The sequence below is a fragment of the Homarus americanus genome, unplaced genomic scaffold (assembly GCF_018991925.1).
Source record: "Homarus americanus isolate GMGI-L3 unplaced genomic scaffold, GMGI_Hamer_2.0 scaffold40856, whole genome shotgun sequence".
Lineage (NCBI taxonomy): Eukaryota > Metazoa > Arthropoda > Malacostraca > Decapoda > Nephropidae > Homarus > Homarus americanus.
Window position 1 is genome coordinate 4,649,922 of NW_024734615.1, and position 15,339 is coordinate 4,665,260.

Consider the following 15,339-nt stretch of genomic DNA (forward strand, 5'->3'; position numbering starts at 1 on the left):
GTCTCTAGAAGGTACTGTACTGCATAGCGTATGGCCAAGAGCACATATGATTTTAATAGTTTACTCTGTTTTCTCTTGTATGGTTCTCATTGTCAAGAGGCAGAGGAAAGAAGAGAGAAACATGGAGAAAAATCTTTTTCAAACATGTACAGTAGCAGAGGAGGACATGAGATAACAGAGAAAAGAAAGGGTTGAAGAAAAATCTGTGAGATTGTTGGGAAAAGTTTAAGCAATGATGATGTAGAGAAACATCATAGTGCTGTGGCTGAATGGACACAGCTCTCACCTCTTGACTTAAAAGTTACTGGTTTGAACTCAGTTTGATTTAGGTAAGTTTCTTCATTAGTAAGGCCTTTCTTAGTAAAGATCTTTTGTGATTAACATTTTAAATCTCTTTACTTTCAGGCCGTAGAAGAAGCTTTTGTGCCTGTTATCAAAATGAAATATGAAGGTATTGAGATTGATTTGCTGTTTGCTCGATTAGCACTAAAGGAGGTACATGACTCAGTTGACCTTAAAGATGACACCATTCTCAAAAACCTGGATGAGAAGTGTGTTAGAAGTCTAAATGGTTGCCGGGTGACAGATGAAATACTTCGTCAAGTACCAAATAGAGAGAGTTTTCGGTTAGCATTACGGGCAATCAAGTTATGGGCAAAACGTGAGTACTATATAGTACAAACATTTAGTTTTGTACTTTATTTTTTTTTAGTGTAAGAGTATCACACAACTTCTTAGGTAATGATGCTTAGTGTTGGCATTGTTAAGGTTTAGAAAGGGAAGGAATCCTCTTTAGTCTGTCTGTCCTATTGATCGTATGAGTTGAGATTATTTCTGTTATTTTATCTTCTATCAATTTTAACATTTATTACTGATTAGATTAAATGCATGTTCATATTTAAGCAGTAGTCCATTTACCAGGGTCAAAGTAGGATGATCCGATTAGACACTGTAAAGTAGTTCCAGATGTTTCATGTATGTGTACAGGAGGCAGGCATTATATCCACTCAGTTACTGCACCTTTCTTTTTGTAATTGGCTTTGATTCACTATCATCAAGTGTCTCATCATTGTTTTGGCTCAGTGCAAATGTGACCCTCCACTTTGTATTTCTGTAGCATAACTGAAACACTTTTGGTGTGTTGGTCATGTGAGGAGGGTTATGCAGCATGTAGAGGGTACTGACATGTTATTTCCTGGCAAGGGGGATGCATCTCCCTCATTGATTGTCAAGTCTCATCATTTTCTAAGAAGACAATTGGATAACTATGTCCTACTTTACTTGATATCTAGAATTTCCTTTTAGGTGTTTGACCATAACTGCTGTCTCAAAACTAATGCATACACTACAATATAGCTGCATAGAATTATAAGTTTTGGAAAAAAATTACTTCCTACTTTTTCAGTGCCTTTGTATTCCCATTGCTTTAGGAATGACTACAGGTATGGGACCATTTATCCGGCATCCCATTAACTGTAATGCTCCAAAAACTGGCTATGTTCAGGAACAAATCATTCAAAATGAGCGCCAAAAGTAATTCTTAGGCCGAGCGGGAATATTTCCAACCATTCCCCACCTGTAAGCTATATGTTATGTTAAGGTTATTTTCCAACTCGTAATTTTGGGTAGATACTGTATATGCAATTCTCCTACGTGGAGGAAGCCGGCCTTCTACGCAAGCTTTGAGTGTTATCTATTAATGTTTAAATGGTTTTATGAAGGTTCTATGCGAATTACTATTTATGTTTTTTGCCTTACATTATTTGTTTTTAGCTTAAATCGGCATCATATGACCTTAGGTTTTGTGTCACCAGGGATGTAATTACCACAATCAATCGATCAATCATTTTCTGTACACGATACATACTGTACACACTCTAAATACCGATATCACGGCCTATATATGCGGCGGGGTGCATAAGACGCCCCCCCCAATTTTCCATTTAAAAAGTAGCTTTTGAGCTCTATTTGCTGTATAAGACCAGTACCCCAAATGTGACACTTAACCACGGACTCAGTAGTCCTTTACCAACCATCCTTGATTTTTTAAAATAAGGCCAATTCACTTCAAGTAATGTCATCAAATTATACCCGCTGGTGTAGTGTAAACACTAGTGACGTCACTGAAGCGTCTGCTATTTACCGATAACTGGAACTAATGTCGGTATCGAGTAAAATTTTTCCATTTACTTGAAATGGATTTACCGATTTATTTGTTTACTTATTTATTTATTTATAATATACTGTAACATATTAAACACACTGCAAGTATTTTCTTTCATTTATACGCTTGCTTCACACGAGACGATCGGTGGTGGGAGTGTTCCCTCGTCTCGGTGGTGTGGCTGTGTTCCGACTATTTATACAACATGTAGTTCAACAGCAACCACCGTATTCTAATTGTGGTGTTTCATTAGGATTTGAGTGAAAAAGGTTACCAGTATGTACTTACTACATACATTTATTACACAAATATATATATATATATATATATATATATATATATATATATATATATATATATATATATATATATATATATATATATACAAAAAATGAATGTTCAATGAATTATTTATGGTGCATTAGGGTACTGGTCACTTCTGATGGGCTATAAATAGCCTTCTTTATCTCCCCTACATCTCACCCTGAGCCAGACGGAAGGGTCTTGGTAAATAACGTTTGCTTATTTTCCATTTACTTTAAATAGATTTACCGAATTATTTGTTTTATTTATTTATTTATAATATACTGTAATATATTAAACACACTGTAATTATTTTCTTTAATTTATAAACTGTTTTGCGACAAAGGAATGTTCTCCAGTAGTGTTTCATTAGGATTTGAGTGAAAAAATATTACGTACTTACTACATACATTTATTACACAAACATATTTATATATACTGTATGTATACATACATACACATGCACACATTTAATTTACTAAGTCACAATATTTTAAAAGCAAATTACCCGACAAGTTAAAAATGTTATTAGCACATGATTATTACTGACGTCATCATGTATTAAAAACCTTCAAAATCCACATCATCAACATCTGACATCATAAGTTCTTCAAGTACATCCTGAGATACATTTATGGCTGCTTCATCATAAGGATCAAATTCCAAATCAGATGACGTGGCTTCGGCTTCTGTTTCATCCTCGTCCTCCCACAACATGTCATCCTCCATGCCATCCATTGAATTAGATATTCCGCACTTTTTAAAAGACTTGATAACTGTCTCCACATTAATATCATTCCATGCCTTGATAACAAAATCACATAGTACATCCAGTTCGGGAGCACGCATATTCCCACCTTTCGTGTAAGACTTTTTGCCGCTGTTCATCCATTTGTTCCATTGTTCACGAACGCGGTCCTTGAATGGTTTGTTTAGACAAACATCAAGTGGTTGTAAAACTGAAGTTAATCCACCAGGAATAACTGCAATGTCACTGTTGTTCCTCGCCATGTTGGTTTTTGTTCCCTCTGTTAAATGACTCGCGAACATATCCCATACTAACAGGCTACGCTGTTTTCGAAAGCCACCAGGTCGCCTACACCATATATGATCAATCCATAACTTTATTCCTTGTTCGTCCATCCACCCTTTCTCGTTGACGTGAACAAAAACTCCAGCCGGGAACTTGATTTTGGGCATTGTTTTCCTCTTGAGAATTAGCATTGGGTTCAACTTGGTTCCGTCTGCCATGCATGAAAGTACTACTGTAAACCGTGTCTTTTCGTGTCCTGTTGTTTTCACTAACACTGTTTTTGCACCCTTTGTATCGACAGTATGATTACCGACCATGTCGAAGTTCATAGGTGTTTCATCCATGTTTCCGATGTTGCTTAATGGATAACAATGTTTCTTACGTTGTTGTATTATGTAGCGATGGAAATTAACAATTTTACAGTTAAGATCTGCTGGTAATTTTTGTGCTATTTTTGTCTTCTGCCTCAGTACCAGATTGCTTCTTTCCATAAAACGGCTACACCATGAAGCCGTGGCTTTGAAGTCTTTGCTGTGCTCTTGATTTTGTTTAGCCCACTTAAGTGCCCACATACGTATCATGTTTCTTGATACAATATACCCATTTTGACGCTGCTCATGGACCATGTCTACTGCGTGCTTCTCTAGAATCGGCCAGTGTGCAGTGCCTCTTCTCATTGCACATTTATTCCTGGGCATACTTCGTAGTAAGTGTTCCTTTGATCTCCAATCCCGCACCATCTTCTCAGTTACACCGTATTCTCTTGAAGCAGCACAATTGTTGTGTGACTGGGCATATGCTATCACTTTCAGCTTAAAACAAGCTTCATATCTCCTGCGTTTAACAATTGGAGCCATGGTGAGGTTTTGTGGTAGCTGGATACAGTATTAATATACCGTAGTGTTCACACGGAGAGAGTGCTATTGCTTATGGAGTGATAACTCAACAACTGGACAAGGCAAATGAGAGAAGGGGTCACCTTACACATGACCTGACGTGGTCACCTTACACATATATGGTAATCATTAAGAATCAAACTCCGAATCAGATGACCTGCCTTCTTCTTCATCATTGTCATGCTAAATTTACCACTGTCGGTAGTTAAAAGAATTAAAAGTCATTTATTGAATATTCTATGTAAAAAAATAAATGTTAAATTAATTATTTATAGGAGAAACGTATTATGATCAATAAATATATGGTATTACTGGCCACTTCAGACACAAAGACGGGATAAAAATAGCCCATCTCCCCCTCTTACAGCTGCCAATGGGAAGCGTGTTGGTAATTAAATTTGATGTTTATTTTCAGTTTGTCTAATTTATCATGTATCAAATTAATATTACTAGAAATTGTGTAGGTAGTAGGCAGCTACCAAACAGGGAGGTACTACTGCCTGGGAAGATATTGGAAGCATAATGTGTTGTCTAATAGTAGACCCTGCTGCCATATGGCATCACGAAAATTGTGACCAAGTCCCAGGTTGCTGACCTGACTTTCTGCCTCATTTACACAATTGCAGGGTCTCAATTGTTTCTCTTACTTTGACAACACAACATACATACAGTATATTATTTCTCAGTTTTGATCTTTTTTTTTAATTTTTGTAACTATAAAGTTAGTTACTTAAAATAAGGCCAATTCACTTCAAGTAATGGCATCAAATATTACCAGCTGGTGTAGTGTAAACACTAGTGACGTCACTTGAGCGTCTGTAATTAACCGTCGATAGTTTCAAGAATTAATGCACTCAGAGGGTCATTTACTGAATATTCTTTGTAAAAAAATAAAATCTAAATCAATTATTTATAGGAGATAAATATTATTATGAGTAAATATACCGATACCGGTATGCATTACTGACCACCTCCACGGCTAAAAATAGCCCAACCTCGTGGTCACTTTCCCTTGTCTCCTCACTGGCAAATGGGGGGGGGGGGCGTGGGGGGGGGTGTGTAATGATAGCTGTGTTTATTACAGGGGTATAAATCTCTTTTACGGTATGTTAGACAGGTTTATAATACATTTTTATTATTTTAATATCCCGGTAATCTTAATTTGAATCCAGCTTGCCAAACGTAAGTTTCAGTATAAAATAATTAGTGGTAAGACCTTGTGAGTGGCTTACGATGTTTTCATCACCACTCTTGACACACTAAACCACAATATTTAAGAGGTAAGAATTTTAAACTTGGTGGTTTAGACGACCCCCTAACTTTGGGCAGATTTTTTTAATGTTCAAATTTCGTCTTATAGGCCGTGATATACGGTACCATACAGAAAGTGAAAAAATAAAAGAATTACCATAATGTATAAAGTATTTTTCAACTCTTAATTTTTACTCAGTTACATGCACAAAATCCTACAGAAAAAAGTGCAAAAATAAGATAAAGAAATAATTATCATAAGGTATAAAGTCTTACGCATCTATGGGCGTACATCTGTGAAGTTGTGTGGTCAGTGTGGGAGGTCGGAGGGTCCATGGCAGAGTACCGCTGCTAAGGACACTGTTGCGTTGCTAATTTGTTTTATTTTTGCTCTTTTTATGCTTTCATTATTACTGTTTATGTGCGTACAGTTTTAAGTTTAATATTACAGTGTACAGTTAAAGCTCCTTTCAGGGTTGAATCTAGTGATTTGAACAGAGGCTACACAGCCAGTTACAGAGGGTTACTGTACAATTTTGGCCTGGTGCTTCAAATTCCGGAAAAAAAAAACCTATCCGGCTACCCCCAGTACCTAAGCATGCAGGATAAATGGTCCCATACCTGTACATTCATATACTTTATTGCAAAAAAATTTGATAGGTTTGTTAATAAGTAAAAGCTTGTAAGAGAATTTTAATAGTTTTTAGAGTTAGAATAAACAGAGAAGCTCTTATTTGTCTTGGCTGGGAAGTTAGAGTACAGTACAGAGGGACTTGCCTGGTAGGTCTTCTAACACCAAACATCACATTCTTTGATGTCTACAACAGTAGGAAAAATTTAGGCAGAATTTTTTTTCCTCTTTGCGTTGGGGTGAGTATTCAGCCAGCCTGTTCTGTTTACTTGATTGATAAGAGGCTGACCATTACATGGTGGGTGGTGGGCTGCCATCTGAGTGATGGGAACACACACACACACCTTCACCCATGCTATAGTGTTTGGTGACCATATCAGCCCCTCTGAGTAAAGGGGTTAAATATCATTTTGATGTTGAAGTTTTGAGATGGTTATTACTGTACAGATGTTTTCTAACAGGTCATGGTGTATACAGTAATGTTCTTGGCTACCTTGGTGGAGTGTCATGGGCTATGCTTGTTGCACGCACTTGTCAGCTCTATCCCAATGCCACTGCCTCAACGCTTGTTGAAAAGTTCTTCCTTGTGTTCTCAAAGTGGACGTGGCCAGCACCAGTATACCTCAAACAACCGTACGATGCCAAGCTTGGTTTTAAGGTTAGTAGTTTCTGTGTGTTAATGTAAATGTACAATTTGGGGCTGTTACTGAAATTGTAATGAAGGCTTATAGACAGTTGTGCACCTGTTGGAAGTTAAGTGGTGGGTTATATGGGAAACTGGTTCATTGTTATTACTATGGTGGACTATGATTAGTTTTCTTTTTATGTCAAAAAAATATCTAGCTACTTAGCACTCTTAGGCCTTGAGCACACCAGATTATAGGGAGTACAGTATACTGTAATTTTTGTTTAAGGTGCCCCTACCTGTCAAGAAAGGAATAGAATAAGACAGACAGGCTGAACTGACAGACATCTCACTCATTTCAGGTTTGGGATCCTCGAGTGAATGTTCAAGACAGATTTCATTTGATGCCAATCATTACACCTGCATACCCTCAGCAGAACTCTACCTTCAACACTTCTCAGTCAACTAGGGCAGTCATGGTCGAGGAGTTTAAGATGGGGCTTCAGATAACAGAAGACATAATGCTTGGGAAGGCTACATGGGACAGACTCTTCCAGCCACCAAATTTCTTTACTAAATACAAGTATGTTTTTATTTATGCCCCCATTGTTTATACTGTACAGGCTGTGCATTTGTGTGTATTTCATCCCACTCAAGTTTATTTTGCAGGAATAAACAAAACTATCCTGCTTACAGCCATGAAAATTTTTAGAAGTCTTGAATGCAATTATGAAATATAAAATCAGATAACCAAACTATTTGAATAGTTTGTGGTTTAGTTAGGGAATATTAACTTCACAAACTTTTTTCTAATTGGATTTAATGTTTTTAAATAATTTTGTATCGTTTATTAGTTATCAGGCTTCTGTGAGATGTTTAAATTGCATATGTCATTGAATCAAGAGGATGTCAGCACTGGCAGGTATCTTTGAAATGTAAACTGATTCTTCTAGTATTTTTCTGTTTTCTTACCCATTTCTTTGTATTTTTGCTTGGTTTAGTAGCCTACATAGGTATAACAACGAGTATTTGAAGATACCTATAAAACACAGAGAACAGATAGAGTACAAGTACAGGTATATGAATATTACAGAGGACTCCTCTCCTCCACCCCTGTGACTCTTGATAAGCTTAGACCAGCAGACAAGGAATATGCAGTAAGAATTGGTGTATGGCAGGACTCCCTGGCTGGTAATTCACTCTGTAGAAACCTGTTTAGTTCTTTTTCTAGTGGATGTGAAATATTCAGAATTGATTGACCATAATTGGCTGATCTACAGTGAAAAGAAGAGAAAATTTAACAAACAGTGAAAGGGTAATGGCTCTTCTAATTGGCAATTCTCTCTTATCTTATTGTCCAACACTTTAACTCCATTTAACCTTTGCTTTTTAGGTATATGCAATTTGGGAATAACTTGCCTTAACATTAATACTTATTTGGGCCTTGAGGCTTGTATTTGTGCAAGTGTTTGTATTATTACCAATTGTAAGAGGTGGCGTGTATCTGGGGGAGGGATGTCCTCTGAAATTCTTAATCTTAATAAACTGAATAATGAAATTTATGTAATAAACTGAGCTTCAGTAATTATGTAAGTTATTGCCTCTCTGAATTTATTTGAGTATGGTTGAATTTACTACTGAGGAGTTAGTCCCTTGAAGATTGACCAGATGGCTGTAGATGTTTTTGACTTTATAATATGATAACATTCCAGCAGCATTTGCTTTGTTTAGTTAATACTGTTCAATATTATTGTTTACAGGTGTTAATTACTTTACATGTTGTACAGTATTTTGATCATGTTTGTTTCATTGACAGACACTACCTAGTGGTGATTGCAGTTGCCCGATCACCAGAAGACCACCTAGAATGGTATGGCCTTGTTGAGTCAAAAATTAGACATCTAATATCGACCCTGGAACACAACGCTGCCATAAAAACAGTTCACATTAATCCTGCAACTTTTAATTGTCGGGATAGCGATTACGTGGACAAGCCGCACTCTTCTTGGTTCTTAGGGGTGGACTTTAACAGATCAGAAAATGTAAACATAGATCTCACCAATGACATCAATAAATTTGTTGAAGTAGGTAAGTGAATTTATATTTCTCTGAAAAGACTACAAGTTTTCAGTATACTCCTTCAAATTCTCCACCAGACTACAAGTGTTAATATTAAATTGGCGTAAAATAGAAAAAACAAATGGTAAATCAATATGAATATGTGGCGTAAAGTTACTTAAGAAGATGGAATAAAATTTATGTTATTAGAAAGTGCTGAGTCTTACAGGAGAATTGTGTAGTGTTGTTTTTGATCCTTAGCATTTTAAAAGAGAGAGATACCCTTTAGTTATAATGTTAAGGGGAAATAATGTACAATGTGTATTAACCTGTTGAGAGTGGAGGCAAGAATATGATAATAGGAAGGTAAAGAAGAAGTCTCTTGTATTTAATGAATAGGATAATATATTTTTTAGGTGCTACACATTTAAAGATACTATGTTGGTCATGGTAATACCTACAGTATTAAATTCAGTAGAACGTCGATTTAAAGCAATTCAATTTAAGATTATTGATTTAAAGCAACACCCACAATTAAGGACAATGTTTTAATTTAAAGCGAATCTTTCCTATTTTGCGCGAGTCAATCTGGTACATCATATTTAAAATTCGTGCCTAATGATTCTCTGGGCATGCTACACTGTCCTAAGGGCAAAGCTGTACTGTACAGGTACTCAAAATAATGTACTAAATGATTACTAACAATTTTGTGTAGTGCAAAATATAGCAGGATCATATTCAAATTAATCACTATCTTATAAGAATTCCAACAATGTAAATTTTATTCTCCCCGGTCACTTCTGTGACATTTTAAAAACAAAAAACAAAAACTCAATCTAAAGGACATAAATAAACAAATAAATACTTCACTAGACATTGGCGCAACTGTCAAACATGTCACCTCCCCTTCCTCCCTCCTCTCCCCTATCTTCCCAGCCAGGGTTTGGTGCAGGGTTTGGTGGTTTTAGGCTTTTAAGTTTTTATCTTATATAATATCACAGACTAAAGTTAGGAGAATATAATTTGCATTGCTAGAATCCTTGCAAGACAGCGAATAATTTGAATATAAACATCATAAATTTTTCACAAGATAAATATTTTAGCCATTTGTAATAAGTTCCTAATTAAAACTAAATTTTTTGGTCTAATGCAAACTATAGCATGCTTATATTCAAATTAATCACTATCTTATAAGAATTCCAACAATGTAAATTTTATTCTCCCCGGTTACTTCTGTGACATTTTATAAACAAAAAACAAAAACTCAATCTAAAGGACATAAATAAACAAATAAATACTTCACTAGACCTTCGGCTCCCAACTGTCAAACGTGTCACTGTCACCCCCCCCCCAAAAAAAATCTTCCCAGCCAGGTTTGAGTGGTTATAGGTTTCCGGTTTTTCTTATATAATATCACAGACTAAAGTTAGGAGAATATAATTTGCATTGTTAGAATCCTTGCAAGACAGCAAATAATTTGAATATAAATGCCATATATTTTGCGCAAGAGATAAAAATTTTTGCCCTTTATAATAAAATTAATTAGAACATGTCAGTTCAGTTACATTTTATAAGAGAAAAACTTAAAGGCACTCTTAAGGACAGACAAATAAATATGCACTAGACCTTGGTTTCAACTGTCAAACATATCACCTCACCTCCCCCCTCCCGCCCATCTTCCCATCAGCTGATTACTAGTAAACAGACCATTTCATGTCCCATAATTTTAGCTGTGTTGATTTATGAGTATTTTGTGTTTCTCTCAAGTACCAAACTAAATTATTCCATTGAAACAACATTTCGATTTAGTGCAAATTCGGTTTAAAGCAACCTCTCTTGGAACGTATCTCGCGTTATATCCACGTTCTACTGTATTCAAACCACCATTGCTGTATTAAAAGTAAATTAGATGTTATTGCCAGAACTTGAGAATGAAATGTATGGGATCCTTGAAAAGTTTTACCATTGTGAAAGTTTTGTTTAAGGCATTTTTTTTTTTTATGGTAAAGAATTATTTTGAAACTTACAAAAAGCAAACCACTGGACTTTTTTTTTGACGATTTTATTATCATATTATTAGTTACTTGTTTATACAGATGGAGGAAGGTCAGACAAGGGTGGATATAAGCAGTACAGTACAGTACAGTATAGGGAATCCAGTTGTGGATGACACACATTCTAGATCTACCGTTCCCAGTTGTCTTGGAGGTGGTGTTGATCTTGAGTACTTATTTCCACAAGTAGGGCACTGTATTGTCGTGTACTGTTTTCTACTGTATTGTGCTGTACTGTTTTCTACTGTACTCTATTGAGAAAATTATAATTTTCTATTAAATTTCATTCCAGCCTACTATTGTTATTTATGCAGTGCTGTAGTGAATATATGTCACTTCATTAGTTTGTATACAGTTTAATGGTAGGAGACACCTCTTATGTATTTGGAGTTGTATGAATATTATTTGTTAATGTAAATTAGTGATATAAACCCAGTGTAATGTTGTTGCCTCTGTAACCTACAATATGATATATTTAACCTTGAAACAGTGGCCATTATCAGTGAAGTTAGCTGTAGGGATGGTGGCCAGGAAGTTTGCTGTAGGGACAGTGGCCATCATCAGTAGAAGTTAGACATAGGAATGGTAGCCATCATCAGTTGTTAGCTGTAGGGAAGGCAGCCATCTTCATTGAAAATTTCATGTTACTTGCTTTCCATTTTTGTGGATATGGGGGGGGGGAGGAGTAGGGAATCATCCTTTTCTGTCAGATAAGGGTTCATAGCTTATGTCCAATAATATATTGTATAAATAGCTGAAAGATTACTGGATGCAGCCTCCATTACCAAATACAGTACTCATAGTTTGGATAAAAATTCATGACACAAGTGTTAGGATATTGAATTGAGAACTGTAGAATAGTTTCGAAAAAAAGGAGTAAGTTTGCAGTTTCAGGTGTACTGTATATTTCTCAGTCAATTATTAGCAAAGTCAGGAAAAGGTAGAAATGAGAAATTTATGGACACATGACAAGGTGGATCATGAGGCAAACATGGGAAAATATGAAGATACAGTGATATCTCCATTAGCTGCAACAGTTGGTGCAGAGCACTTCCGGGAATGAGAGATTTCTGGGTAACAAGACGACTTTCAAAGGAAAAATCCCTCGTCCCCAGAATTTTCCGGGTGAGTGGCGGAAAAATTTTCTCAGAAGTTCCAGAAATTGCCCATAACATCATATCTAGAACCCGGAAAAATATCCCCCATCCCCGGAATTCTCTTGGTATCGGGAACATTTTCTCATAATTTTCCGAGAAAATTTAAATTCCAGCTGTTGGAGAGTTCCGGGTTTGAGGGATTCCGGCTAATGGAGATATTACTCATATAAGAAGTAGGAGGAAAGCTTCTTGATGCAGTAAAAGCATTGCACAAGAGTAGTCAGTCTTGTTTGAGAGTTAACTGAGGACTAAATGAGAGATTTGATATGAAAGTAGGAGTGAGGCAAGATTGTGTGATGTCCCCATGAGTGTCATAAATATATGGATGGACTGATGCATTGCTTTTTGTTTAGCTACAAAAGGTGGTGAATAACTTGTAGGGCTTATGACAAGAAATTTTAAGGTAAATTTTAGGAGTTAGGTAATGGTCTTTGAGAGGAAGAAGTGTAATGAAAAGGGAAAAGTGTAAGTGAATTTTATAGGTCAGGCAGCCTATTAGGGAGAGTGTGAATATAGCACAATGTATATTAAGTATTTGGTTATTTAAGGAGGCAGTGCGGCTGGTGCTGTCCTCGACCACCTCACTTCCCCGACTGCGAAGTTAGGCACTCATTTACAACTGGGTGGACTGGGGGATGCCCAAGCTTGAACCAGAGACCCCCAGGACAGAATGGAAGAGCTTCTATTTCCACTCAGCTCTGCATCTTCTAAACAAAGTGGATTTTGGTAAATCTTACATAATAGAAAAATCCATCTCATTAAAATGTGTAATTATGATGAAGAAATTGATACATGGGCAGGTTTAATATTTCAAGTCCTTGAGAGCAAAGCTAAGTAAGAATGATAGAGTGAAATTCGGAAGGGAACCATATCTGGGATTACTGAAGAGTGGTTGGAGGATACCATCAAGAGAAGGCATGTACTGTAAGGTTGGAGGTAAAGACCAGTGGTGGGCATGGTTCTGCTAACCGCTAATTAGAAGCTAACTTTCTCGTTAGCGGATTAGCATTTTTACTAACTTTGGAAACCATTAGCGGACCAATTAGCTTCTGCTAAATTTACTTCCGTTAACTTTAAGTCCGCTAACAAAATTTATACATGTTTGTTCCTGTCTGTTGTAAGCGTGTGATGCCGTTACGCATGTTTCCAACAGCCAGTCAGCGCAGCTGGCTGACTGCGTGTTAGCGTCTGCAAAGATATCTTGAGGCCAAGAGAGCCACCCTGTCAGATGGCAACTCTGAGAGCTGATGTTTATGAAGGGCAACCAGCATCACATCGAGGCTTTGGAGAAGGCCCAGCCACTACAGCTGGAGTGATTGGAATTTTTCGATTATTAAAGTTTAATACTTTTTTACAGTAAATAAAGACTGTCAGTGTATGTTGAAAGAATCATAGAATGTAATTGTAAACTAATGTATAATTTCATTTCTCATTTTTGTTAATTTAATTAGGATTTTTTGTGTCAATATATTTGGTTATGCTAAGTACTGCATAAGTTCATAACAGGATGTCATCCAAGGTTTTTGCCAAACAAAATTTTTTAAAAACTTACTTTTCATTAAAGTTTAGAGTTTTCTGTTTATTTACATGACTAATGACCAACAATAAGTTATATAAAAATGCACTGGTATAATGACTAAGACCAACAATAAGTTATATAAAAATGCACTGGTATAATGTGTATGTGGTTGGTATTGCATATTTACATGAATAATGAATAAGGCCGATAGGTTTTATGAGAATGCAAATTAATTATTTGGGAAATTGTGTACAGTGTACACCTTGATAAGTTGATCATCATCTGATCTTGGCATGATGCTATTTGCTACTTATGCTATACAGTACTATAGTTTTTGGATTCGTTTAATACTTTCTGTCTTTTCGTGCAGTAAATAAAGATTATAAAGTGTATGTTGAAACTTGAATGTAAACTAATGTGTAATTTCATTTGCTCATTTAATTATTTGTGTACACCTTGATCATCATCTGATCTTGGCATGCTAGACCGTTTTTGAAAGCTCTATGTCTAAGCTACAAGACAACATATGGAAATTTCAGCTCTCTAGGTCTGTTTTTAAGGGTTTTAGAGCCCCCCCCAGAAAACGAAGCTAAATTCATATAATAAAAGTTAGCGGTTAGCGTAAGCTTCCGCTATTTTTTTTTTGCTGATTAGCGATTTAGTGTTAGCGAAGTTAACTTTTTAGTTAGCAGTTAGCGAAGCTAACTTTTCGTTTAGCTGTGCCCACCACTGGTAAAGACTTCCTATCTTAATCCTTGGCAGTGAAACATGTACATGGGGTGTAGCAGAATACTCTTAAAAGATCCAAACTACAGAAAAGAGTTACCTGAAGGCCATATCTGGGGTCACCATCTTGAAGGGGGGTAAGAAATAGTGAAGTGTATGGGGTGTTTTGAATGGCAGAGGACTTAATATTGTGGAATGGGAGAAGAGAGGTTCACTGAAATAGACTTGAGAGAAGGATACAAGTGAAGACGGTGGTATGGAGGTTGTATAGGGGCAATGTAGGAAGTGTCTTTAGTTGAGGGGGGGGGGAGACAGCTTACATTGTGGAAAAGAAAGGTGTAATAATACATTATGGGGAGTATAAGAGAGAGAAGATAAAGGAAACAGAGAGGGCAAAGGAGGTATGTGGAGAGGATAGTCAAGAATAATGAGGACTATTTAAGATTATGACTCGCTTTACTCACTAGCTATACTACTTGTCGTTATTCAATAATCATTACCAGAAAATCATAATGCAAGAATTATTAAAAAAAACAATAGATATAAACATGAATCATGAAGGTTTACCAGTATGACACCATGCAAACTGATCCATCATGGTCGCTGGTGACTGCTACGCCTGTGACAATACTCACCATCATCATATTATATAATTATCCAACATAAAAGAAAAAATAAGAACACTCAAAACACAGCAACCCTGATTCTCAGTCTTATCCCATAGATAAATAATCTACTCTTTTATGACTCAAGCAGTTTATAACCAGGTTTAGTCCCAGGAAACTCCTTTATAGTACAGTACAGTCCAGGTTATACCTTCAAGTCTAGAAGTCACCCTTCTGATGGTTGGCAGTGATAAACAGTTAGTTAGAACCTCTTTCTTGCAAAAGTTTCACCCATTGACCCACTAAGTGTGGCTGGC

The 15,339-nt window shown here is 36.3% G+C and overlaps 1 protein-coding gene across 3 annotated transcripts in view; it reads left to right on the plus strand.

Moving 5' to 3' along the window:
- The window catches only part of LOC121870383 (poly(A) polymerase type 3-like), a 63,941-nt gene that overhangs the window by 13,932 nt on the left and 34,670 nt on the right, over window positions 1-15,339 (plus strand). For all 3 annotated transcript variants that reach the window (XM_042372198.1, XM_042372199.1, XM_042372200.1), the window contains exons 5-8: window positions 406-661; window positions 6,740-6,936; window positions 7,266-7,486; window positions 8,720-8,991. In XM_042372198.1, coding sequence (XP_042228132.1) covers window positions 406-661; window positions 6,740-6,936; window positions 7,266-7,486; window positions 8,720-8,991 — 946 coding nt within the window. The remainder of the gene's footprint in view (window positions 1-405; window positions 662-6,739; window positions 6,937-7,265; window positions 7,487-8,719; window positions 8,992-15,339) is intronic.